Raw genomic sequence first — 26,085 nt, 5'->3', positions numbered from 1 at the left:
TTGTTCATCTGGTCACATGACATCTATTGATCATCTGGTCACATGACATCTATTGTTCATCTGGTCACATGACATCTATTGTTCATCTGGTCACATGACATCTATTGTTCATCTGGTCACATGACATCTATTGTTCATCTGGTCACATGACATCTATTGATCATCTGGTCACATGACATCTATTGATCATCTGGTCACATGACATCTATTGATCATCTGGTCACATGACATCTATTGATCATCTGGTCACATGACATCTATTGATCATCTGGTCACATGACATCTATTGATCATCTGGTCACATGACATCTATTGATCATCTGGTCACATGACATCTATTGATCATCTGGTCACATGACATCTATTGATCATCTGGTCACATGACATCTATTGATCATCTGGTCACATGACATCTATTGATCATCTGGTCACATGACATCTATTGATCATCTGGTCACATGACATCTATTGATCATCTGGTCACATGACATCTATTGATCATCTGGTCACATGACATCTATTGATCATCTGGTCACATGACATCTCCTGTTCATCTGGTCACATGACATCTATTGTTCATCTGGTCACATGACATCTATTGTTCATCAGGTCACATGACATCTATTGTTCATCTAGTCACATGACATCTATTGATCATCTGGTCACATGACATCTATTGTTCATCTGGTCACATGACATCTATTGTCCATCTGGTCACATGACATCTATTGTTCATCAGGTCACATGACATCTATTGATCATCTGGTCACATGACATCTATTGTTCATCAGGTCACATGACATCTATTGTTCATCTGGTCACATGACATCTATTGTTCATCAGGTCACATGACATCTATTGTTCATCTGGTCACATGACATCTATTGTTCATCTGGTCACATGACATCTATTGTTCATCTGGTCACATGACATCTATTGTTCATCTGGTCACATGACATCTATTGTTCATCTGGTCACATGACATCTATTGTTCATCTGGTCACATGACATCTATTGTTCATCTGGTCACATGACATCTATTGTTCATCTGGTCACATGACATCTATTGTTCATCTGGTCACATGACATCTATTGTTCATCTGGTCACATGACATCTATTGTTCATCTGGTCACATGACATCTATTGTTCATCTGGTCACATGACATCTATTGTTCATCTGGTCACATGACATCTATTGTTCATCTGGTCACATGACATCTATTGTTCATCTGGTCACATGACATCTATTGTTCATCTGGTCACATGACATCTATTGTTCATCTGGTCACATGACATCTATTGTTCATCTGGTCACATGACATCTATTGTTCATCTGGTCACATGACATCTATTGTTCATCTGGTCACATGACATCTATTGTTCATCTGGTCACATGACATCTATTGTTCATCTGGTCACATGACATCTATTGTTCATCTGGTCACATGACATCTATTGTTCATCTGGTCACATGACATCTATTGATCATCTGGTCACATGACATCTATTGTTCATCTGGTCACATGACATCTATTGTTCATCTGGTCACATGACATCTATTGTTCATCTGGTCACATGACATCTATTGTTCATCTGGTCACATGACATCTATTGTTCATCTGGTCACATGACATCTATTGTTCATCTGGTCACATGACATCTATTGTTCATCTGGTCACATGACATCTATTGTTCATCAGGTCACATGACATCTATTGTTCATCTGGTCACATGACATCTATTGTTCATCTGGTCACATGACATCTATTGATCATCTAGTCACATGACATCTATTGTTCATCTGGTCACATGACATCTATTGTTCATCTGGTCACATGACATCTATTGTTCATCTGGTCAAATGACATCTATTGTTCATCTGGTCACATGACATCTATTGTTCATCTGGTCACATGACATCTATTGATCATCTAGTCACATGACATCTATTGTTCATCTGGTCACATGACATCTATTGTTCACCTGGTCACATGACATCTATTGATCATCTGGTCACATGACATCTATTGATCATCTGGTCACATGCCATCTATTGATCATCTGGTCACAGGAGTCCATGCTCCGCAAGGTACTCGGGGCCTGATTGGTTCCAGTCCCCTCCCAACAGGGCTCCATCCTGACCCCCAACCTCTCGATGCGGAACCTTAACCAATCGTCTTCGAGAAGAGCCGCGAGTCCATCCCTGGTCTTCACTGGTCAGTTGAGGAACTGGACTCCTGAAACCCGTTTCCATCGGTGTCTCATTGTTTCAGACCCTCCTCTATTGGACATTACATTTAAATGTTTATTTATATACATTTATTTTCTCTTTTGCCCAATCAAAAACTAAAACCTCCTCCGAGTGCCACACATTTCAATAGGAGCCAGATAACCACCCAGCTGACCCTCAACTAACCAGAGAACCGGAACACGAGGAAGTTAGTTTCTGAACATCTGAAATACTGATCATGGTGCCGGGTCCTTGAACGCCCCACGACAAGCTGCTCACCTGGCGACACGGTGCGCTCCTTCATAACCGGAACAATCCAGAAGAACGACCCGATGAACCGCGGGGCCGGAGGGAGACTTCACACTGGGAGCGCCATTATCTACCGGCTGCCACAGGAGCAGATACAGTGTGTGTGTGTGTGTGTTAAGTTACCGGACCCCACTGAGCATGCTCAGTAGAGCCGGCTGTCACCCGAGACGCCCCCTATGACTCCCTCTTACCCGAACGTCAACGTGCTTCACTCGGGTCACAAGAGACACTCCAACATGTCTTTATTATTTTATTGATTTGTGTTAAACCTTTCCTCTGACTCCCCCCCCCCCATGCTATGATCACATGGTCACACGATCAGGACCGTCTTCCCAGCAGCCCCGAGACACTCGATGATGTCATGGTGAGCCTGGGCGGCGTCGGCGAGCGGGTACTGGGCGCCGACGACCGGACGCAGCCAACCGGCCTCCATGCCGGCGTAGAGGAGCGCCGCGCACTCCCTGTTCTCCTCCTGAGGGAGCACACGCACAAAAACACGTACGTTAAACACCCGGAGCGTCGGGACGAGCCGGAGCGTCGGGACGAGCCGGAGCGCCGGGACGACTCGTGCGGCGCCGGCGCTTCGTACCGGCGTGGCGGCGTTGAGGATGACTCCGATGATGCTGCTCTCCTTCGCCATGGCATCTCTGGGGTTGATCTCGACGGGGCCTCTGCAGCCGATGACCTGAAGGAGAGAGAGAGGGATGGAGTGAGCCACGTTGGGGTGCAGCGTCCCCTGGAGCCAGTCGGAGGCGCTGCACCCCAGAGCTTTAGACATCTAGGGGTCGTATTAGAAAAACATCCTGAGGCGAAACGTGACGGTAGAGTCCGAACTGGTGGAAGAAAAGAGCCGGTCCGAACTTTGTGTTTTCAGAGTAATTCAAAAGGCCTAAAGATCCAAAGTACTAATTTCACCTCCTAGTTTAGGATTTATTACCTTCGCATTGAAAATGCGGAAGGTTATGTTTTGATCGCCGTGTATTTATTTATTTGTATGCGTGTTACTCGCATAACTCAAAAAGTATTAAACCGAATCGCATGAAATTTGGTGGGATGATTGTTTATTATCCGCGGACCATTTGATTAGATTTTGGGATTGATCGGGTCAAAGGTCAATGTCAATGTCATGAAAAGGTCAAAATCTTCATTTTTCCATAGCACAGTCAATTTTTATCCAATTGGCATGCAACTAATGCCAAAATGTTCATTATGCGAAGGTATGCGCTCTACCGAGTGCCCATTCTAGTTTATTATTTATTGATCTGGATTATTTCAGCTTCTCTACTGCCCAAATGAGAATACGCACACCAAAACAATCTCGCCTGATACACGAACCTCAGGCCAGAGGAAGAACGTATGGATCTCTTTTGTTTTGGAGTGTCCCTTAAAGAGGAAACGGGAGCTCCTCTGTGGATACTGACCGTGACCCGTCCCCCCACGGCCGACATCTGGAGGTCTTTACTGAGGTTGACGTTTGACAGCATCTCCACGACCACGTCGACGCCTCTGCCCCCTGTGGCTTCCTACAAAACACACACACACACATTTTCCTTCAAGAAGCGAAGAATGAAATGTGATTACATATTTAAACGCTGGCTGAGCTTCATGCGCCACGTGTGTGTGTGTGTGTGTGTGTGTGTGTATATGTGTGTGTGTATACCATGATTTTCTGTGTGTAGCCCTCCTCTCTGTGGTTGAAGGCCAGGTGAGCTCCGTTGCTGAGGGCCAGCTTCAGGCCCTCCGGCGTCCCCGCCGTCCCCAACACCGTGAGACCCAAAGCGCGGGACAACTGGCACGTTGCCACGCCAACCTAAACACGTACATGCCATGAGGATGTGGCCATTTTGGAAAATATATATCAATATACATATATACACATAGAATTAAAAAAGAATAAAACAAAAAAATTGCACCCCTCCACTGGCTCCATGGACGAGGACAGTCTCTCCAGCTTTAGCGTGAGCTCTGCAACACACAACAGCTCATTGAACCAGACTTTAGTCACAACGCCTCAGTTGAACCAGACTTTAGTCACAACGCCTCAGTTGAACCTGACTTTAGTCACAACGCCTCAGTTGAACCTGACTTTAGTCACAACGCCTCAGTTGAACCTGACTTTAGTCACAACGCCTCAGTTAAACCTGACTTTAGTCACAACGCCTCAGTTGAACCTGACTTTAGTCACAACGCCTCAGTTGAACCTGACTTTAGTCACAACGCCTCAGTTGAACCTGACTTTAGTCACAACGCCTCAGTTGAACCTGACTTTAGTCACAACGCCTCAGTTAAACCTGACTTTAGTCACAACGCCTCAGTTGAACCTGACTTTAGTCACAACGCCTCAGTTAAACCTGACTTTAGTCACAACGCCTCAGTTAAACCTGACTTTAGTCACAACAGCTCATTAAACCAGACTTTAGTCACAACAGCTCATTAAACCTTACTTTAGTCACAACAGCTCAGTTAAACCTGACTTTAGTCACAACAGCTCAGTTAAACCTGACTTGTTTAGTCGCCCAGTCGTATGTGGTAACCAGATCTCATTATCATTGCGTCACAGATCCTCACACAGTCTCATTGTGTCATGTCTGAAGCTGCAGTAGCGCTCTTTCCCCACTAGGGGGAGCTGTTGTGATGGAGGTCTCACTTGTGAACCAGGGCCCTGTAGGCGGTGAAGTACGGGACGCCCAGGGCCGCTCCCTGGAGGAAGCTCAGCGCGGCGTGCAGCCTGTGGACGCTCTGGTCAGCGGCCACGGCGAACTCTGCATAACCGCCGGTCTCAGTGGCCATGGAGAACACCCGGTCTCCTGCCTGGAGGACACACACACACACACACACACACAGACACACAGACTCTGTCAAAGTACTGAAACGTGGATGAACTTGTTTGTCAGATTTCCATATATCAGTACATCTACGTGTGTGTGTGTGTGTGTGTGTAGGTGGGCCAATACAGGCCCACGCTTACTGCAGCGAGGCCGACATCCCCGACATCCTCGTGGCAGGACACCCATGTGGCATGTTATTTAAATTTATTACAATCTGCTAAAATAATGCCAAATAATCATCCTTTTTATTATAATTCAAACTATAATCAACGATTTTTTAAAATACAAGTCGAATAAGATATCCACTTGTCCTCTTCTTATACACAGTTAGATGTCACTGCCACTAGATGGAAGAGCTGAAGAAATTAAGATATTTTTTTAAATGACATAAAAAGAAGTGGTGATTACATGAGAGTGAAGTTGAGTTTCAATTACTGGCAGAAAGGTGAGTAGAGGAGGCGGCCCAGGTGAGCCCCTTCCTCTGACTCGTGGTGACACCCACCGAGATAGAAGAATCGTAAGAAAAACTAGTTCTAACATTTAGGCATAAACACATGTCTGTTGTCAGTCGGTATATGCCACGAAAAAAAGGAAAACTTGTCATTTATTATTGCAGCTGATTTTATTTTATTTGTATTTATTTTTATTATATATATGTATATATTATATACATATATATATTATATATATATACACAGTATATTATTATTATTATTACTATTATTATTATATATATTCACACTCGCCGTCTCTGATTGGACGACATCGTTATCAGTTTTAATTTTTTCCTCAGACCTTTACTGCGGTCACGCCTTCTCCCACCGATTCCACCACCCCGGCTACATCTGAGCCCGGTGTGTACGGCAGGGCGGGCCGACGGGCGTACGTCCCGGCCCGGATGTACGTTTCCACGGGGTTCACCCCGCAGGCGTGGACCCGGATCAGCACCTGCGGCACAGAGGAAGATGATGATGATGAAGATGATGATGAAAGGGACACTTGAAATTAAAAAGGAAATATCAAGAGCCAAACGCCCAAGCACACCAGATGATAAACGTTTTCCCAGCTCCATGTAATCCTTATAGATAATAATAACTAATGTGTTGCTTTTAAACTAAATTCACTCTGATTGCCATTCTGTGAGCTGTGCACCCAAAAGACAAATGTACATGAGTGACCGTGTTTATCAATTATTCTCGATTATTATAGCCCTGTCTACTAGTCCATATATATATAAACATATATTGACATATAAATATATTTATTTATAAACAATAAACAATACATATTGTAATATATCTATAAATAGTTATATAAATATGTATATACATTTATAAATATGTGCATACATTTATAAATATGAATACAAATATTTATATATATAAATGTGTATTTATTTATATATAAATATATATATTTATACATATAAATAACTATATATTAAATATACTACATACTATATATAGAAATACATTTATATATCAATATAATAATATAAATATATATAAAGTATATATAAATATAAACATAAATAGGTTCTTCACATACGTGAAATATACAACCTATTCTGTGGTCGGAAAGGATATAAATAAATACATTTATTTATTTAAACCAAAACTACAAATTGTCCTCAGAGGGCTTTAACTCTGTACACATATCTGTCCCAGGTCCTCACATCGACCTCCTCGCTTTGAACAGAGCATGCGCGAATTCAGCAATTTGGATTATAAAAAGTATCAGAATGAGAGAGAATTTACATTTAAAGCCCATATCAGCATTTGCTTTTAACTTTTCATGATGACCATTCACCTGCCTCACCAGACCGCACTTTGGACTTACGAGTTACACAACTAAAACAATGCAGTTATTGAGAAATATGTATGTCATAGCAATTACACAATCATCACATGTTGGTGATTGGAAATTGTTTTATGTCCAAATATATTATTGTCGGTAAGCTTCCCGACACTGCTCTGACACAATAAGGGCAGTTATTGCATTGTTTTTATTTGTTTTTACACTGGCCGACCTCCACCTGTAGACTGGGTGGTTTGGATCCACTCGGCTTCCGTCAGTACTCACCTGTCTGTGTCCGGGCTGTGGGGCAGCCACGTCCGAGCAGAGTCGGAGCACCGACGGAGGTCCGAACTCGCTCACCCTCACGGCTCTCATCAGCCTGCTGCCCGACATGTCTGCGCGCAACGACGGGAGAAACAAACTCCTCCCGCGGACGTCCCACTCTCCACGCTGCAGAGCCCGAGACGTGCGCGCGCAGCTTCTGCGAGTTCACAGATACCATAGCGCCGCCTTCTGGACCGGAGAGTACTGCAAGTTGACAGGTGTGAATATTATTGTTATTAATAATAATTATTATAATAATTATAATTATAACAATAATAATTGTAATTATTATCATAATTATTATTACTATTATTATAAAATAAATAATTATAATAAAATAAATAAATAGTTATTATAATAATAATTATAATTATAATAATTATCATAATAATAATAATAATAATCATAAATAATAATAATGATAATAATAATTATTATTATTATAATGATTATAATATTAATAATAATAATGATCATTATTATAATCATTATTATAATAATAATAATAATATTAATACAATTTCTACAACTCAAAGTGTTTTACAAAAAAAGCCACAGAAAACATTTACAGTGGTGTTTCTCATGCTGAGTGGTAATCTTCGTGAGGAGTAAAGTAGCTTTTTTAATTTAAGAAAACAAAATGTATTTCACAATTAAACAAACGTAAGCCAGACATGAATATTGGACCTCAGTAGAGGCCTGTCAAACAATGAGTACAGTTTGAGGTGGAAAGTGAAATAAAAGATATATCGTCGCATCCTGAATTAAAGTTTTTTAGACCAGCCATCAAATTAAACAGATTGGCTTAGGATCAAACTAAACATTCTATTCAATAAAAATATGTCGTTGTGTTCAATGCTGTTATAAGATTCATTTTTGTACCTATTTGTATTCACTTATCCATTCTTATGTTTGTAATAAGTGTCCCATTTAATATTTTGAATTTACTTCATAAAAAGGACACACATACTTATTTCCCATCATCACGGTAGTTACTTAAATATAAATATAATATAAATATATATAAACGCATCTTGACGATGTCACCCAGTTGATAGCAGATTTAAAATCGATTATGTTGCAGATAGACTGGTTTGGTCTGGCCCTCTATCACGACGTCACATCCGGTTGCGAATCACCGACTCCCAAGCGATGTGGATGGGCGTTGGGCTCACGCGCAACAAGAGAAAAGCCCATCCGCGGACCCGGAAGTCGGTCAGTGAAGTCCAGTTCCCCGTGTCAGTGTCCTCATGTTGAACAACAGTGGCAGTGCATAAGCACGCGCTGACCGCCTCGCGCTGCGCTCACAGAACAACATGGCGACAACGAGCAGGCTCGTGCTGCGGCGGCTGCTCGGGGGACTCGGGGCTCGCGCCGCTCGGCTGCCGGGCTCAGCCTCACGCCAAGGACGCGCACCGCGGACACCTCCACTCAGACACCTGAGCTGCTCACTTCCGGTCTGCCATTCAAGGACCCCCACCACAGGTACGACGAAGAGATGTGTTGATGTCACCTCGCAGCCCATTGGCTGCAGCTCATACGTGGACAGCGGCTCTCATCCATCATCAAGACATGCACCACCTCGTATGGATGTGAATGAATGTTGGTGGTGGGGGAGGGGCCGTAGGCGCTGATTGGTGGAGGGGCCGTAGGCGCTGATTGGTGGAGGGGCCGTAGGCGCTGATTGGCAGCCACGCTTCCGTCAGTCTGCCCCAGGGCAGCTGTGGCTGCTGATGTAGCTTACCACCACCGGGATGAATGTGTGTGTGACTACTGGACTCTGGACTCTGTAAAGCGACTTTGGGTGTCTTGAGAAGCGCTATATAAAATAAATGATTATTATTATCCGGGTCCACCAGGACCATACAGGGGTGACGGCGCGCGAGGGGCAGGGCGAGCACAGGTGATGCCAAACACGTCAATAATTGACTGCAGCCCCAAACGCTATTTGTTCTTGCTTGTGAAGGTTCCTTGACGCTGAAGGACGCTCAGGTGTCTGAGGGAAGGCCTTTTGTAAGAGCTGCCAAATTATCTAAATCCTAGTGCCTCCTTTCCTTTTTTAAATGTATTTTTATATGTAAATATTGACAGGTACATCACTGTAAACATGTACTTTAACTGATATTTTAATTGTTTTTCATCTTTTTGTTGACCGATAACAAACCCAGCCCACGTGCCTCCTTTCCTGTCTCCTAAAGCTAACGGTACACCTGGACCATCCTCCCCTTCCCACAATTCATACGACATTTAAAGGAACGGCAGACCCAAGTCCTAATACATTCTCCCTCACATCGTTGCTTGACCTCATGGCCTTTTCCAACAAGGTCAAGGAAAAGTAGTTAGGACATAGGACGTAAGTATCTTTGACTATTGGACTGCAGCCAATGGCTCTGTTCCTTAAGGGGCTCAGTCTATGGTTCCAACATCAGGACCGGCCGTTGTAATGAATGTCTATGGAGTCTGATGTATAATCACACTATGCCTTCATAATACCGTGTGTATGCTCGGAGGTCACATGATCACATGACCACGTGATCACATGACCTAATCACATCATAAAATTGCGCTCCACTGAAAGTGTTGTGGCAAATGGGAAGTGTTTTAAAGAGCACGCGGCAACATTCACCAAGTCCAACAAATCCGTCTTTCTAGAACATTTAGCACATATTTGTAGTGTAATTTAGCCCCTCCCATCAGCCCCTTTAACCAATCAGATCCATTGTTGGAGAACCGGGCATACGATTTACCCCGGTTGGATGAAGGTGACCAGAGCCAACCGCACTAGATACCCAGGGGTCATAGCAAGTTACATATTTTTTTCTGCTGGCTAACTTTAAGGAGTTCGACCTCTTGAGTTAGTCATTTTCTCCCTCGGAGTCATGTGATTTGTCGATGTGAATGTGTGATGTCATCGTCGACATCACATGACCGCAACCATTCCAGTTGTCGTCCAGTCACAACCTGTCACCTGCTCCTCCTGCAGGTCCCAGCAGCCTGTCCTTCAGGAGTCACACCTGTGGAGAGCTGAGGTCGGCTCACGTGGGAGAGACGGTCACTCTGTGTGGCTGGGTCCAATACCTCAGGTACCATCACTCCCAGTTCACCTGCAGAGGGTCAGGGTTCAGCCTGGGTTTCAGTCTGGATCAGAGACACTCGCTGCTGTGTGTCGACTGTTACGCTTTAAGACACTTCCTGTGACCGTCTGCACGGTTCTATCTGATGAAGAGGAAACCTGCAATTACATTTATGGTTGCCGGTTTTTGTGTGTTTTGCACCCGTAGTCTCGCACAAACGAGTATTTTTTTAATTTTGAAATATTGACAGGTACATAACACGGTAAACATGTTCTTTAACTGATATTTCCATTGTTTTCCATCTTTTTGTTGACATATACAAACGGACACCCCCCCCCCCCCCCTCTCACTGGTACACCCACAGAAAAATAAATGCGTACAAATAATTATAAAGAAGTCACCTCGTTTGGCCAAGCCAGAAGTACACACACACAGTACAATCTATCCAGACATTAAATGGCAATAGGATTTGTCCAGTAGGCAGAAGCCAGAGAACCCAAATGGTTGTTTATCTAACAGTCAGATTAATAGATCTCCGCCTCCCACAGGCAGGACCTGTTCGTCATCCTGCGGGACTTCAGCGGCTCGGCCCAAGTTCTGATCCCTCAGGACGAAGTAAGGTCGCCAACGTGAAGCCGGCGCCACGCCACGGCGGCGCTCTCTCTTCTTCAGGTGGTCAAACTCCAGAAGTTGTTTCACTCGTGTGTCGTCTTCCGTTTGTTTTTCCTCCGTGTGGTTTGAAGTCGGCGAGCCATCTGAAAGCGGCGCTGTGCGATCTCACAATCGAGTCCGTCATCAAGGTTACGGGGACGGTCAGAAGTCGCCCAGCGGGGCAAGAGAACAAGGTGTGTGTGTGTGTGTGTGTGTGTGTGTGTGTGTGTGTGTGTGTGTGTGTGTGTGTGTGTGTGTGTGTGTGTGTGTGTGTGTGTGTGTGTGTGTGTGTGTGTGTGTGTGTGTGTGTGTGTGTGTGTGTGTGTGTGTGTGTGTGTGTGTGTGTGTGTGTGTGTGTGTGTGTGTGTCCTTGTTCATATGAGGACATTCAAGGGGGCTCAGACTTTAGCTCTGAACGAGTAATTTGCCGATTAATTGCGTTTGAATCCCAAAGTGATGATAAATCCGTCAAAGAAATGAAGTGAATCACATGTTGTTATATGTAGGTATGCATTACTCTGCCTGAATGAAATGAGAATCTTCGTTAAATCACAATTATTTAGTCTTATTGGTCTTTTATAGCTCAATGAATTGTTTCTTTTTTATGTTGATAACCTGTTTTTAAAAAACTGTACCTAATACCTACCACCTTATGAACAGTGTGATTTTATATTGTTTCTAATTATTACAGTGTGTGTGTGTATGGAGGACTTAAAATGACGTAAGTATAAATTAATAAATGCATGAATAAATACAAGAATTAATTAATTAATGCTGAAATAAATGTATGAATAAATAAATACAGTAATACATAAATAATTGCTTAAATAAATGTATAAATACAGGAATAAATAAATTCTTAAATAAATCCAAAAATAAATAAATGTATAAATAAATACAGGAATAAATCAATATGTTATTTATTTATACTTAAGTCGTTTTAAGTCCTCCATATGTGTGTACCTCTGTTGACTCGGAGAGCCCTGCAGAACAATCCCAATGTGGCTGGACTGTTGGTCTCGGCACAAATGGCAAATAAAGAACCGTGAACCTGTATTACTGTCCAGCAGGGGGCAGCACAGACGTGTCACAACAATAAATCAGCTCAAGTTTATTCAACATTCGGCTGCAGGAGTGCAGCCTGAGACCGTCTTTTAAAGCCTTTGCACTTCTCCTCATTCCTCGTATTTATCTAAAAGCCGTTCGGTTAGTCTGAGGCGTTCCATCGCCGTTCACCAGACAACGGAACCCAAAACCCATTTACAAAAATACTGGCGTTTAGGTAGTAAAAAAAAAAAAAAAAATTCAGTTTGATCATTATTTTACTTTTAAAGCAGCTTGGGATTTGTTTAAAGTGTAAAAAGAAGAAGGGAATGAAGGTTTCTATGTTTCTTATTTTAATTATGGAATAATGCACACGAATGAGACGCACATGACGTGTGTTGTGTATTTCGCGTTGATTCTTTGTTATTGTCTGAAGCCTCACCACTCTTACCACCCGGGGAGTGCACAGGAACAAGAAGCCAACACTCGTGTCCAGTGAAACTCTTTTATCACCGTAGATAACGTAGATCTGTAATCGGCTGCAGTGGTGGATTCTGGTCCGAGTGGCCCATCCTCTCATTCTGCTACTCTCTTCTCCAACAGGCAATGCCAACGGGCGAGGTCGAGGTCCTGGCCGAGGGCGTGGAGGTGTTCAACGTGTGCCGGAAGTTGCCTTTTGAGATCAAGGACTTCGTCAAAGTGAGTTGACACTTGTGCAAATGTTCCATCAAGTGCTGTGGTACTTGTGATCGCTGTGGATCGCGAACCGCTGTGTTTCCGTTTTGCGATTGGACAGAAATCTGAGTCTCTGCGGATGCAGTACCGCTACCTGGACCTGAGGTCCGCTCGGATGCAGAAGAACCTCCGAATGCGGTCCCAGCTGGTGATGAAGATGAGGGAGTACCTCTGTAATGTGCATGGTGAGGAGAGGGGCAGCACCATCCACACCTGGCTCATTCTGATCTCATTGTATTCATAAGTTCCTTGAATGTTATTTATTTTATTTTTTTCACATGCGGAGAAAAAAAACCTTTTTAGATAATAATGTTTTCGTTATACTTGTCACTCGTTCCAAATAAGACTAAAAGCCCTCGTGTTTTCTCCCAGGTGAGTTTGAACGTCTCTGTGCACTTCAAACACGAGCTGTCAGAAAGTTACGTAACCTTTCTGTCACGTCTAAATTTCGGCTAGACATGTATTTTAATCTATCTATCTATTTACAACATGCAGTAGTGTAGTGTGGTGCGTTTCGGCCTCTGGTGGCCAAAATGAGTATTACAACAACAACCACTTTATGATCCTGGCAAAAAGTTTCTTTTTTTTTACCCATTTCACCAATGGAAGAAAAACTGATATGAGATAAAGATTATCTTAAACTTTTTTGTTTCACATCGTCCGTAAGTCAAAAATACAGGAGAGAACTAGAACGGGTACTCGGTAGAGCGCATACCTTCGCCGCCACTTTTTTTGGTACTTTTTCATGACTTTGACCCGATCGAACCCAAAATCTAATCAAATGGTCCCCGGATAATAACCAACCATCCCACCAAATTGCATGCGATTCGGTTTAATACTTTTGAATTTTGCGAATAACACACAAATACAAATAAATAAATACACAGCGATCAAAACATTACCTTCCGCATTCTCAGAATGCGAAGGTAAAAATGTTTAGATCATATTTAGAAAATGGATGAGTAGAATAGTTTCTTTTCTCACTCGCCTCTGGGGCTTCTGGAGGGAAACCCCATGAAGTCACTGCAACAGTAGATATAAAATAGATGAATCCACGTCCCGCTCATGTCTATTTCTTTGTCGTCTGAAGGTTTTGTGGACGTGGAAACGCCGACCTTGTTTAAAAGAACACCCGGGGTAAGAAGGTCCCTTATGAACGATTACGGTTAAAGTCACTTTAAATGTTCTCAAACAAACATTCTGACATTTAAAGCTTATTCTCCAAGCTGCTGTGAAATCATTTTGAGAAACACACGTTCCTCACATGTAGGACGCGTACCTGTTCCCTCTGACTCGTTCTGCTGTGTTTCAGGGAGCCAAAGAGTTTGTGGTTCCGTCCAGAGAGCCGGGCCGGTTCTACTCTCTGCCCCAGAGCCCACAGCAGTTCAAACAGCTGCTCATGGTGGCTGGTGTAGACAGGTGGGTGTAGACCAGGTGGTTGTAGACCAGGTGGGTGCAGGCAGGTGGGTGCTGACCAGGTGGGTGCAGACAGGTGGGTGTAGACCAGTGGGTGCTGGCAGGTGGGTGTAGGCAGGTGGGTGTAGACCAGTGGGTGCTGGCAGGTGGGTGTAGGCAGGTGGGTGCAGACAGGTGGGTGTAGGCAGGTGGGTGCAGACAGGTGGGTGTAGGCAGGTGGGTGCAGACAGGTGGGTGCAGACAGGTGGGTGTAGACCAGGTGGGTGTAGGCAGGTGGGTGTAGACCAGTGGGTGTAGACAGGTGGGTGCAGACCAGGTGGGTGCAGACCAGGTGGGTGTAGACCAGTGGGTGTAGACCAGGTGGGTGTAGACCAGTGGGTGCAGACAGGTGGGTGCAGGCAGGTGGGTGCAGACCAGGTGGGTGTAGACCAGTGGGTGCAGACAGGTGGGTGCAGGCAGGTGGGTGTAGGCAGGTGGGTGCAGACCAGGTGGGTGTAGACCAGTGGGTGTAGGCAGGTGGGTGTAGGCAGGTGGGTGCAGGCCTGAGCACAGGTAAACTAAAGGTCCGTCCAGTGTGTAAGAAGTGTCTCTTCTTCGTGGCTGTCAGGTACTTCCAGGTGGCTCGGTGCTACCGGGATGAAGGCTCCAAACCGGACCGGCAGCCGGAGTTCACCCAGGTAACGTGGAGGCAGAACGGGGAAAAGAATGAGACAATAACAAACACAAGACAATAACAAACAAGACAATAACAAACACAAGACAATAACAAACAAGACAATAACAAACATAAAACAATAACAAACAAGACAATAACAAACAAGACAATAACAAACATAAAACAATAACAAACATAAGACAATAACAAACAGTGTGTCTCCTCTGTCTGTCTCCTCTCTGTATCTCCTCTGTGTTCTCTCTGTGTCTCCTCTGTCTCCTGTGTGTCTCCTCTCTGTGTCTCCTCTCTGTGTATCTCCTCTCTATGTCTCCTCTGTGTCTCCTCTATGTTCTCTCTATGTCTCCTCTGTGTTCTCTCTATGTCTCCTCTGTGTTCTCTCTGTGTCTCCTCTGTGTGTCTCCTCTGTGTCTCCTCTGTGTTCTCTCTATGTCTCCTCTGTGTTCTCTCTGTGTCTCCTCTGTGTGTCTCCTCTGTGTTCTCTCTATGTCTCCTCTCTGTGTCTCCTCTGTGTGTCTCCTCTGTGTTCTCTCTGTGTCTCCTCTCTGTGTCTCATCTCTGTGTTCTCTCTGTCTCCTCTGTGTCTCCTCTCTGTGTGTCTCCTCCGTGTCTCCTCTGTGTTCTCTCTGTGTTCTCTCTGTCTCATCTGTGTCTCCTCTCTGTGTCTCCTCTCTCTGTCTCCTCTCTGTGTCTCCTCTGTGTGTCTCCTCTGTGTGTCTCCTCTGTGTCTCCTCTGTCTCCTCTCTGTGTCTCCTCTCTGTGTCTCCTCTCTGTGTGTCTCCTCTCTGTGTGTCTCCTCTCTGTGTGTCTCCTCTCTGTGTGTCTCCTCTCTGTGTCTCTGTGTCTCCTCTATGTGTCTCCTCTCTGTGTCTCCTCTCTGTGTCTCCTCTCTGTGTCTCCTCTGTGTGTCTCCTCTGTGTCTCCTCTGTGTCTCCTCTGTGTCTCCTCTATGTGTCTCCTCTATGTGTCTCCTCTATGTCTCCTCTCTGTGTCTCCTCTCTGTGTCTCCTCTCTGTGTGTCTCCTCTCTGTGTCTCCTCTCTGTGTGTCTCCTCTGTGTCTCCTTCAGGTAGACATAGAGATGTCCTTTGTGGACCAGGCCGGCGTCCTGTCCCTGGTGGAGGGTCTCCTGCAGCACTCCTGGCCTGCAGAGCGAGGCGTCCTCGCGGCGCCGTTCCCCACCATGACGTACGAGGAGGCCATGAGGGACTACGGCGTGGACAAGCCCGACACCCGGTTCAGGATGAAGGTGGGCGGGCGGACGCGTTTGATTCTTTTCTTTTTTCTTTATGTATTTTGTTCTTTAGAAATATTGAAAGGTACATAACACGGTAAACATGTACGTTAACTGATATCACCATCGGACAACGAGCCCACCGAGAGGAACGGGAACATAAATACATAAACATGGATAAAGAGGTCGCCTCATGGACGGGTTTAATTCTTAACGTCACCTCGATGACTTGATGCCACGTCTCCTTCTGCAGGAGAAAAGAATAAAGACCGTTACACGCCCGTTACTACTGTTGCTACTGTTACAACTGTTATTATTCTTACTACCGTTATGACTTATTATTGTTACTACTGTGACTACTGTTTGTTGCGGCCATTTGTCGTACAAAATCAAACTAAACTATAAATCTAACCGCCACTGATGTACCGTGGGTTTCGGTGTTGACGCATGCAAAAGAAAGCAATGTCCATTTCCGCCTGTTATTATTCTGATAATTTATTTCTTAAACCAACAAAAAAGAACAAACAAAATGTTGACACTTCCTCTCTGTGCTGTGGTAAAAAAAAACATCGGCCACCCAGGTGCATGCTGGTCCTGTGCCTCCCCACCTCTACATATAACCACAGGTGCCCAGTGTTACCCAATCAGCGAACCTAAAACTAAATATATTAAACTAAACTACAACTATCATAAGAAACAACTAACATATCAAAATATAACCTAAACTAGAACGGGCACTCGGTAGAGCGCATACCTTCGCATATCACAAGATTGGGCATTGGATTATGAACATTTTGGCATTAGTTGCATGCCAATTGGATACAAATTGACCGCGCTGTGGTAAAAAGAAGATTTTGACCTTTTCATGACCTTGACATTGACCTTTGACCCGATAGATCCCAAAATCTAATCAAATGGTCCCCGGATGATAACCGATCATCCCACCAAATTTCATGCGATTCGGTTTAATACTTTTTGACTTATGCGAGTAACACGCATACAAATAAATAAATACACGGCGATCAAAACATAACCTTCCGCATTTTCAATGCGAAGGCAATAAGCAATAAATAAGCAATATTACTTTACAATAAAACCTAAATACAAATGTTAAGTTAAATAGCTCCAACACTGTTATTAATGTTACTACAGTTGTAACAGCAGCGGTGGAGAGTTTCCATCTTAAGATCAGACCTAAACGTTTATCTCATGGCTGTTGAAGGCCGGTATGAGGATGTCTGTTTGGCTGTTTAATGACCCGCGTCTGTCTGTCTGTCCAGCTGATCGACCTCGCCCAGGTTTTCTCATCCACGGAAGTCGAGTTCCTCAGAGCCGCTCTCGGCCAACCGGGAGGCTCCGTCCAGGCCGTGTGCGTCCCGGCTGGAGCGGTGAGACTGAAACCCGCGGTTCCTGTTCCGGTGCATCACACGCTGGATGAGAACCACGAGCAGCACCGACAGAACGGAGCTGGAGGAGTCACACCTGAGCGGACGTGACCCTCTCTGTCTTGTGTCCGACCACAGGAGTTGTTCTCCGGGAAGGATCTGGAGGAACTGAAACAAACGGCCAAGACTCAGTTCGGCCAGGTGGGTCAGTTTCTCCCCCTGTGGTTGTCGTGTGATGTCACCGTGTCATGCGACGCCGATCTCTTTATTTATTTAAACTAATGAGCTCTGAGGCAAATGTGAACTTTTTGAAGCGTACAAAGTTTAAGTGGCTTCAAATCTGTATTTCTCGTTCATATTGATTATTTGTAACTTTAAAAAAAACACACTGTCAAAGCTGCAGCACATCTTAAAGGGACAGTGTGACTGGAGAAGAACCTCACACAACCACACGTCAGACAGAGTGACGACCGGAGTCTCCCGCTGCCTTGACCTGGGAGGCTCTTTGACTTGGTTGTCGTTTATATATTTGTTGCCTCGTTTATTTATTTCGGTATTTATCTTACAGACCTATTCATTTATTTAATTACCAGAGACTTGGATGGCGTCTCGTAGGTCCAGGGTCACTATTCATGGCATCTATCAAAAAGACATTTTACTCCAAACTCCACATGTTCATCTTAAGGTGGCACGAGAGGCGTTAAGATTTTATTATTTGGGAGTCGTGTGAATGTCCCTCCGGATCCTTTGAGATGTGACGGTGTGAGAGAGCCCCGCCGCTAGAGCGACTTCCATTAAACCTGATGTACAAAGATGGTGGCAATCCAAAATCACCAGCACTCTCCACCCCGTCAAACCCTCCGTCTCATCGTGTCCCTTTTTCACGGTTCTTCGTGTGTGTGTGGTCGGTCCCTAGGAGCTCAGCGTGGTGCTGGTCAGACCCGACGGGACCCTGAAGTCTCCCCTGAAGAAGCTGCTGTCCGGCTCGGCCACAGACGAGCTGCTGCAGAGGACGGCGGCCCGACCCGGAGACCTGCTGCTGCTGGCCGCCGGGCCGCTCCCCTCCGTGGTGGGAGACTCGCTGACGTCACTGAAGTCAGAAACACGACTTGAATGTACGTTGATTCCATGTTATCCGCTCGCAGCGCCCCCTGCTGGGTAACCTGCGTCTGCGCTGCGCGGCGCTCCTGGAGTCGCGCGGCGTGTCGGTCCGCGACCCCTCTGCGTTCCACTTCCTGTGGGTTCTGGACTTCCCCCTCTTCTTGCCCAAAGAGGAGGCGCCGGAGCAGCTGGAGTCGGCCCACCACCCGTTCACCGCCCCGCTGCCCGAGGACGCGCTGCTGCTCCACACCGATCCACAGAAGGTTCTCACCAGATACTCAATTGAGTCTTTTTTTCTTCTTCTCATTTTTGGAAGGTTTAGAAATAATAATAATGTCACACATGATGGATTATTTCAGTCCAACTATTGTATCTTTATTCAACTTATTCCGTATCTATCTTGGACCTTATCTAGTTCTTCATATTTTAATTTTTTAAAATTCAGCTCCTTCAGGAATCGATGGCTATATCTATTCATATTTCAAACTCTTCAACAGTTCTTATTATAAATCTTTTATGATTATTATTTTGAATGGGATCACAATGGAGAAAGTCTTCAACTTTAAAAGCTTTAAGATCTTCATACTTTCAGCTAAAGAAACCGTTCACATTTTTAAATGTTGTCATGACACTTTCAGATATTTTTTTATCTTTTCACACCGTCAAATTTTTATTTTTTTTAATATAATAAAAGATGAATGGGCTCCTCTTATCGGCTTCCAGGTCCGCGGTCAGCACTACGACCTCGTGTTGAACGGCTGTGAGGTCGGAGGAGGCTCCATCCGCATCCACAAGGCCTCCGAGCAGCTCCACGTGCTGCAGAGCATCCTCAAGGTCGGTTCTATGTAGTGACCGCTCTGGAATCATGGCGAATGAAGGACTGGTCGTAACGGCTTCTCATGACGCACCTGTCGCCGCTGCAGGAGGACCCCAGTCTCCTCTCTCACCTGCTGGAGGCGCTGGACTCCGGAGCTCCACCACACGGAGGCATCGCTCTGGGTGAGCTGAGCTAGTTGAGCCGAGTAAAAGCAACTGAAGTATATCTTTACACTTCTTTTCTTAATTAGATCCCTTTAGCAAAAGGGTTTACCTCCCAGAATAAGCCCGGATCATACGCCCACTAGGTCTATGGAAACTTCAAGAGTCGACCGCCCGCCCCCGGCATCTCTCCGGCTAACGAGCGACCGCGTGATGTAGCCACTTAGCTCCTGTTTGTGTTCCTGTCGTTTTGTTGCCCTTCTTGATGTTCTAGGTTTGGACCGGCTGGTCTCCATCATGGTCGGCGCTCCCAGCATCCGGGACGTCATGGCCTTCCCCAAGTCGTTCCGGGGTCACGACCTCATGAGCCGCGCCCCCGACTTTGTGTCTGAGGAGGAGCTGAAGTGTTACCACATCGCTGTCACATGGCCGGCAGAGGGAGGAGAAGGAAGCAGTAAGGTCGCAGAGGCGAGAGAGGACGAGCAGCTGTGAACACATCTGCCGGCCGGCCAGGAGGAGGATACAGCCTCCTAGAATCTTTATTAACGGAACATTTTATATGAACAATTTCCTCATTGTAAGGACTTACAGCTCCACTGACTCCAAAGAGCTGCTTGTTTTGGTTTGTGTCCCACGAAGAAGCCAAAGATGTTTTTCCACCTTGATGAGAATAAACATCTGGAGGAACGTCCAGCCTCACGCGGCTGCAGCTAGTGTGAGCCGATACTTTCAAATCGTACACAGCTTTGCAGGGGATAAAGAGAAATGAATGTCGGCTCATTTGAAAAATCGCGGATGGAAAATGTCGAATTAAATTGGGACTGTATTTACAACCTGTTAGAGTTCAGCTGATTAAAGAAGACACACAATGAGTTTTATGTACGGTACACGGACAGATTTACTGAGGCTTTGAATTCAATGATGAAGGGGGAACGTGTGTGAATTTATGTGTATATATAATATATATATTATATTCAAAAAAAGAAATATTTATATATATATTATATATATTTATTTTTTAAACATGCACTTCGTGAAGGATAATCACTGTGTCGATGTCCTAATGAGCCTCTCCCAGTCCGCCCCTCATGGCCTGAAGGTTTAGCTCACTGTCGAGTGTTTGGAGCCCTTTGCCAACTCTTTCCTTAAGTCGGCATTAGATGCAGACTTCTCTCAAGGGTATTACCCACAATGCATAGCAATGTGACTTTAAACACGCAGTTACCCATGGTGGCATGGAGATGTAAAAAATAGACTGATGGGTGATCTGTGTTCAGTTTGGCAAGTTACATTTATGAAAGATAAAAACGTCAAATCAGAGGAGCTTTATTTATTAATCATATTTAATTTAGCCAGTAATGTTTTTTGGACAAAAACAAGTGAAAGGATTCTTTGAAATGAAAGAGCCTGGGAAACGTTTAAATGAGGGAGTGAAATGTATAAGCATAAACATCCACAGATATCATACCTGCAAACTTGTCACCTTTCGGTGAAATTCACCGTTTTGAACTCAAAATAGGTCATCCACGTGAATCGTTGAGATCCGAAGAGGTTTTTTTTGGGGGGGGGGGGGGTCACCTGGCCCGCTGCCGTTGAGATTGCAGTGAGACGCGGAGAAAAGTGTGAAGTGGTGCTCTTCGCAATTAAACATCTTTGATGGGCGTGTCGCGTCTCGGCCAATCAGCGTTCAGATGTCGACAGCGTTTGGGGGTTCAGGTTAGCTTGAATGTTAGTCCGCTACATCTGCTGCTGTCGCGCTGCACGGTGTAGCGATGCTAACAAAGTACCCGTACGTTAAACACGATGTGATTTAGCATATTTTTAGTATCGATCCTTCATTAAGAGAGCGATCAGAGCGCACGCGCTGCTCCGTGTCGAGCTGTCTGCGCACACTGCGCTGCGCAGCTCACAGCCAGAGAAGAGGCGGAGCTTTAGAGACTTCGGCTTAAAAAATAAAAAGATGCCAGAAGTGAAATGTTTCAGTCTGTAAAGTTGTGTAACTCTCCAGCTGCTCATCCTGATGAACTGTGGATCATCTGGTCAGAGACTAACGGCCTCATAGTGATCATCAATGCTATGATGGAACCATGTAGTTTCATTCATATCTGGCTGTATTAATACGAATATTACTGACATTTGTTAAGTGTTGAAAAAGTTGGTAAAAAGTGAACCATACAGCTGTTTTATTTATTACTATTATAGATACATATACCAGTCTCGTATTTATGGTACCATATTGTTTTTATTGTATTGAATTCTGGTATCGGGTATCATGATATTTATGGCAGGTATGTAATATGTATAGAAGTTATAATATGAGTATCGTGACAAACAGGTAGAGACAGAACAGATTCAGGGAAAAGTCCATGAGGACTGTTCAGGCACAAAAAAAAGGAAGTTGGTTCATGAATGACTTTAACCATATTATATATAATGACAATGTATATTTGTTATTACTATCATTATAGGGCTGAGTCAGAGCGGAGGACCTTTTGTTCTTAAACTGTTTATTATCATTATTTAGATTTGTGGTCAGAACAATAAAATGACTGTAGTTGTGGTTCTAAAAGCTTTGAGGCTTCAAACAACGTGGATGTGGTGTGGTGACAACGACAACAAAAAGTCACTGCCCCCCCCCCCCCCCCCCGTTGTCACCTTTTTCACCCCTCATGAGTTTGCAGGTATGGATATACACAACACTCTTCCTGAAGGGTAAGTTGCCGTCCCGTTCATATTACTATTTACAGTGGTGTATAAAGTACCCAAAAGTCATACTTGAGTAAAAGTAAAGATACTTGACTGGAAAATTACTCAAGTAAAAGTCAAAGTCACCCATGAGAATACTACTTGAGTAAAAGTATTAAAGTATCTGATTTTTTTTGTACTTAAAGTATCAAAAGTAATTTTCTGATATTAAATGTACTTAAGTATTGAAAGTAAAAGTAAATGCTGTTAATAAAAAAAACAAAGGGTCAGAATTGTGAGAATTATGAAGTTTATTTGTTTGGGTGCTGTGGCCGCCATGAACAAGGAGTATGAGCTCGGATTAATTTAGCAATATATGAATACTATGAAATTACTTAAATATAAAAACACGTTTAACACAGAAAAAAGCAGAACCAAAAGTAACAACCAGAATCATCACTTTAAAGTGAACAAATTCTTGTTCATCTTCAAAAGAAGTTGATTTTCAAAATGGACAGATGTCAGTGTCGCTCTTCTGGGGCTGAAGACAAGTTCTGCGATGCTGAAGAGCCGTTCACCTGGTGCAGGTAGAGTGTGTCTAGCTTCACAGGCCCTGATGGTGCAGGTAGAGTGTGTCTAGCTTCACAGGCCCTGATGGTGCAGGTAGAGTGTGTCTAGCTTCACAGGCCCTGGTGCAGGTAGAGTGTGTCTAGCTTCACAGGCCCTGATGCAGGTAGAGTGTGTCTAGCTTCACAGGCCCTGATGGTGCAGGTAGAGTGTGTCTAGCTTCACAGGCCCTGGTGCAGGTAGAGTGTGTCTAGCTTCACAGGCCCTGATGCAGGTAGAGTGTGTCTAGCTTCACAGGCCTGATGCAGGTAGAGTGTGTCTAGCTTCACAGGCCTGATGCAGGTAGAGTGTGTCTAGCTTCACAGGCCTGATGCAGGTAGAGTGTGTCTAGCTTCACAGGCCCTGATGCAGGTAGAGTGTGTCTAGCTTCACAGGCCTGATGCAGGTAGAGTGTGTCTAGCTTCACAGGCCCTGATGCAGGTAGAGTGTGTCTAGCTTCACAGGCCCTGATGGTGCAGGTAGAGTGTGTCTAGCTTCACAGGCCCTGGTGCAGGTAGAGTGTGTCTAGCTTCACAGACCCTGATGCAGGTAGAGTGTGTCTAGCTTCACAGGCCCTGATGCAGGTAGAGTGTGTCTAGCTTCACAGGCCCTGATGCAGGTAGAGTGTGTCTAGCTTCACAGGCCCTGATGCAGGTAGAGTGTGTCTAGCTTCACAGGCCTGATGCAGGTAGAGTGTCTAGCTTCACAGGCCCTGATGCAGGTAGAGTGTGTCTAGCTTCACAGGCCCTGATGCAGGTAGAGTGTGTCTAGCTTCACAGGCCCTGATGCAGGTAGAGTGTGTCTAGCTTCACAGGCCCTGATGCAGGTAGAGTGTGTCTAGCTTCACAGGCCCTGGTGCAGGTAGAGTGTGTCTAGCTTCACAGGCCCTGATGCAGGTAGAGTGTGTCTAGCTTCACAGGCCCTGATGGTGCAGGTAGAGTGTGTCTAGCTTCACAGGCCCTGATGCAGGTAGAGTGTGTCTAGCTTCACAGGCCCTGATGCAGGTAGAGTGTGTCTAGCTTCACAGGCCCTGATGGTGCAGGTAGAGTGTGTCTAGCTTCACAGGCCCTGATGCAGGTAGAGTGTGTCTAGCTTCACAGGCCCTGATGCAGGTAGAGTGTGTCTAGCTTCACAGACCCTGATGGTGCAGGTAGAGTGTGTCTAGCTTCACAGGCCCTGATGCAGGTAGAGTGTGTCTAGCTTCACAGGCCCTGATGCAGGTAGAGTGTGTCTAGCTTCACAGACCCTGATGGTGCAGGTAGAGTGTGTCTAGCTTCACAGACCCTGATGCAGGTAGAGTGTGTCTAGCTTCACAGGCCCTGATGCAGGTAGAGTGTGTCTAGCTTCACAGGCCCTGATGGTGCAGGTAGAGTGTGTCTAGCTTCACAGGCCCTGATGCAGGTAGAGTGTGTCTAGCTTCACAGGCCCTGATGCAGGTAGAGTGTGTCTAGCTTCACAGGCCCTGATGCAGGTAGAGTGTGTCTAGCTTCACAGACCCTGATGATGCAGGTAGAGTGTGTCTAGCTTCACAGACCCTGGTGCAGGTAGAGTGTGTCTAGCTTCACAGGCCCTGATGGTGCAGGTAGAGTGTGTCTAGCTTCACAGACAGCAGCACACAGTTGGGAAGCATTTCAGCAAGTCAACGTGATCCACGTCTCCATCCAGCTGTTTGCTGCTGTCACGTGCTTGGATGGAAGAAGAAGTCCTCTTCATCAGATGAACTGGACCTGTTGGCATCCCCTAGCTGCAGGGAGGGTTCTTCCATGTGCTGCTTGATGTAGTCCATTCCTGAAATAAAGTGAGTATTACAGACATGATAGAATTAATAACACTTCCTAACATGTCATGACCCCAACCTAAAGTTTTGTACAAAATAGTTTGTTTTAATTTGAAGTTTATACATTTAGTTTCATGCACTGTCCGTGCATCCAGAGTTGATTTGTGAATATGTACTTGTATCTCTGTAGTTAAACACAACAGTCCCAAATCAATATAATCGCCATTACTGGACCGTCACTCTTATAATATTAATACAAATAATTATAATAATGCTGTAATGATTAGCATTATATTTTAGCTAAGACGACTCAAATCAACATTCTCACAACTGTCAACACTTCTTTAGCTCATTAACTCGCTAGAGATCCGTCTGCTCCACTCACGCTAATTGTCTCATTTAATTGATGATAGCTAGCGAACGTTAGCCTAACGTACAACATGCGTAGGACAATCAGACACCTGTTTCCCCTCTCCTGCCAAAGATATAACTTACTCCAATCCTGAGGACAACACTGCTAGATATCTTAACAGGTTTATGATGACTAAACATTAACGTTGCGGCTCATGGGATTAATCTTAATTTACCTCAATGTGTTTCTTGAGGTTGGTGAGTTGTTGAAGGCCAGTATCTCCGTAGCTTTCGGTCGGCATAAGAGGCACTTCATCCGGTAGGAAGAAACTTTCACTCCGACAAAAGAAAAGAGTTGATCTTGGTCCCCGTGGTTGTTCGAGCTGCTCCACATGAAATGAGTCGTATCTGTAGCCGCTCGCTCGCTCGCATCCTGGGCATCACTGGGAAGAGAAAACACGCGGCAAGGACCACTGATCCCCAACCTGGTGCTCGTGCTGCGTTCAGGTGCGCTGCGGTGTGTTCCACAACAGTCCCCGATGTGCTGCGTTCAGGTGCGCTGCGGTGTGTTCCACAACAGTCCCCGATGTTTCTCATGATTATTTTTTTCCGTAGTAACGATACTGTTTCAGGGGAAATGTATCAGAGTAAAAGTACAAGTTTTCATTGCAAAATGTAGTGAAGTAAAAGTAAAAGTAAACAGAACTATAAGTAGTAAAATAAAGTACAGATACCCAAAAAAACTACTTAAGTAAAGTAACGAAGTACTTCTACTTCGTTACTATACACCACTGACTATTTACCAGGAGATGTCAGAAGGTCACACTGGGGGTTCAGGCTTCTTCATCTCTTTATTGTCAAACAGTGAAAAAAGTTAATCATTATAA

At 44.8% G+C, this 26,085-nt stretch overlaps 2 protein-coding genes across 3 annotated transcripts; one reads left to right on the top strand and one right to left on the bottom strand.

Moving 5' to 3' along the window:
- Positions 1-2,777: 2,777 nt before the first annotated feature.
- On the bottom strand, positions 2,778-7,653 carry cryz (crystallin, zeta (quinone reductase)). The gene is made up of 8 exons (XM_056420867.1): positions 7,451-7,653; positions 6,164-6,316; positions 5,188-5,351; positions 4,454-4,505; positions 4,201-4,350; positions 3,962-4,063; positions 3,130-3,225; positions 2,778-3,012 (listed from the first exon to the last, which is right to left on the bottom strand). The coding sequence occupies exons 1-8, from the start codon at positions 7,556-7,558 to the stop codon at positions 2,851-2,853; spliced, it is 987 nt and encodes a 328-aa protein (XP_056276842.1). The 5' UTR covers positions 7,559-7,653; the 3' UTR covers positions 2,778-2,850.
- An 832-nt stretch (positions 7,654-8,485) lies between these two features.
- Positions 8,486-20,652, top strand: dars2 (aspartyl-tRNA synthetase 2, mitochondrial). 2 transcript variants are annotated; one of them, XM_056421216.1, is made up of 17 exons: positions 8,486-8,974; positions 10,473-10,572; positions 11,112-11,178; positions 11,307-11,408; positions 12,862-12,957; positions 13,055-13,178; positions 14,084-14,130; positions 14,306-14,412; positions 15,017-15,086; positions 16,151-16,330; positions 17,596-17,703; positions 17,839-17,901; positions 18,617-18,769; positions 18,846-19,064; positions 19,525-19,635; positions 19,725-19,800; positions 20,054-20,652. In XM_056421216.1, the coding sequence occupies exons 1-17, from the start codon at positions 8,806-8,808 to the stop codon at positions 20,269-20,271; spliced, it is 2,010 nt and encodes a 669-aa protein (XP_056277191.1). In that variant the 5' UTR covers positions 8,486-8,805; the 3' UTR covers positions 20,272-20,652. The 2 variants fall into 2 exon arrangements, with proteins under 2 accessions (XP_056277191.1, XP_056277192.1); XM_056421217.1 differs by lacking the exon at positions 11,307-11,408.
- Positions 20,653-26,085: the final 5,433 nt, after the last annotated feature.

Source organism: Pseudoliparis swirei, chromosome 8 (assembly GCF_029220125.1).
Source record: "Pseudoliparis swirei isolate HS2019 ecotype Mariana Trench chromosome 8, NWPU_hadal_v1, whole genome shotgun sequence".
Classification (NCBI taxonomy): Eukaryota; Metazoa; Chordata; class Actinopteri; order Perciformes; family Liparidae; genus Pseudoliparis; species Pseudoliparis swirei.
Note: the sequence above shows the minus strand (reverse complement) of the source record. Positions and strands in the feature narration are given on the sequence as shown.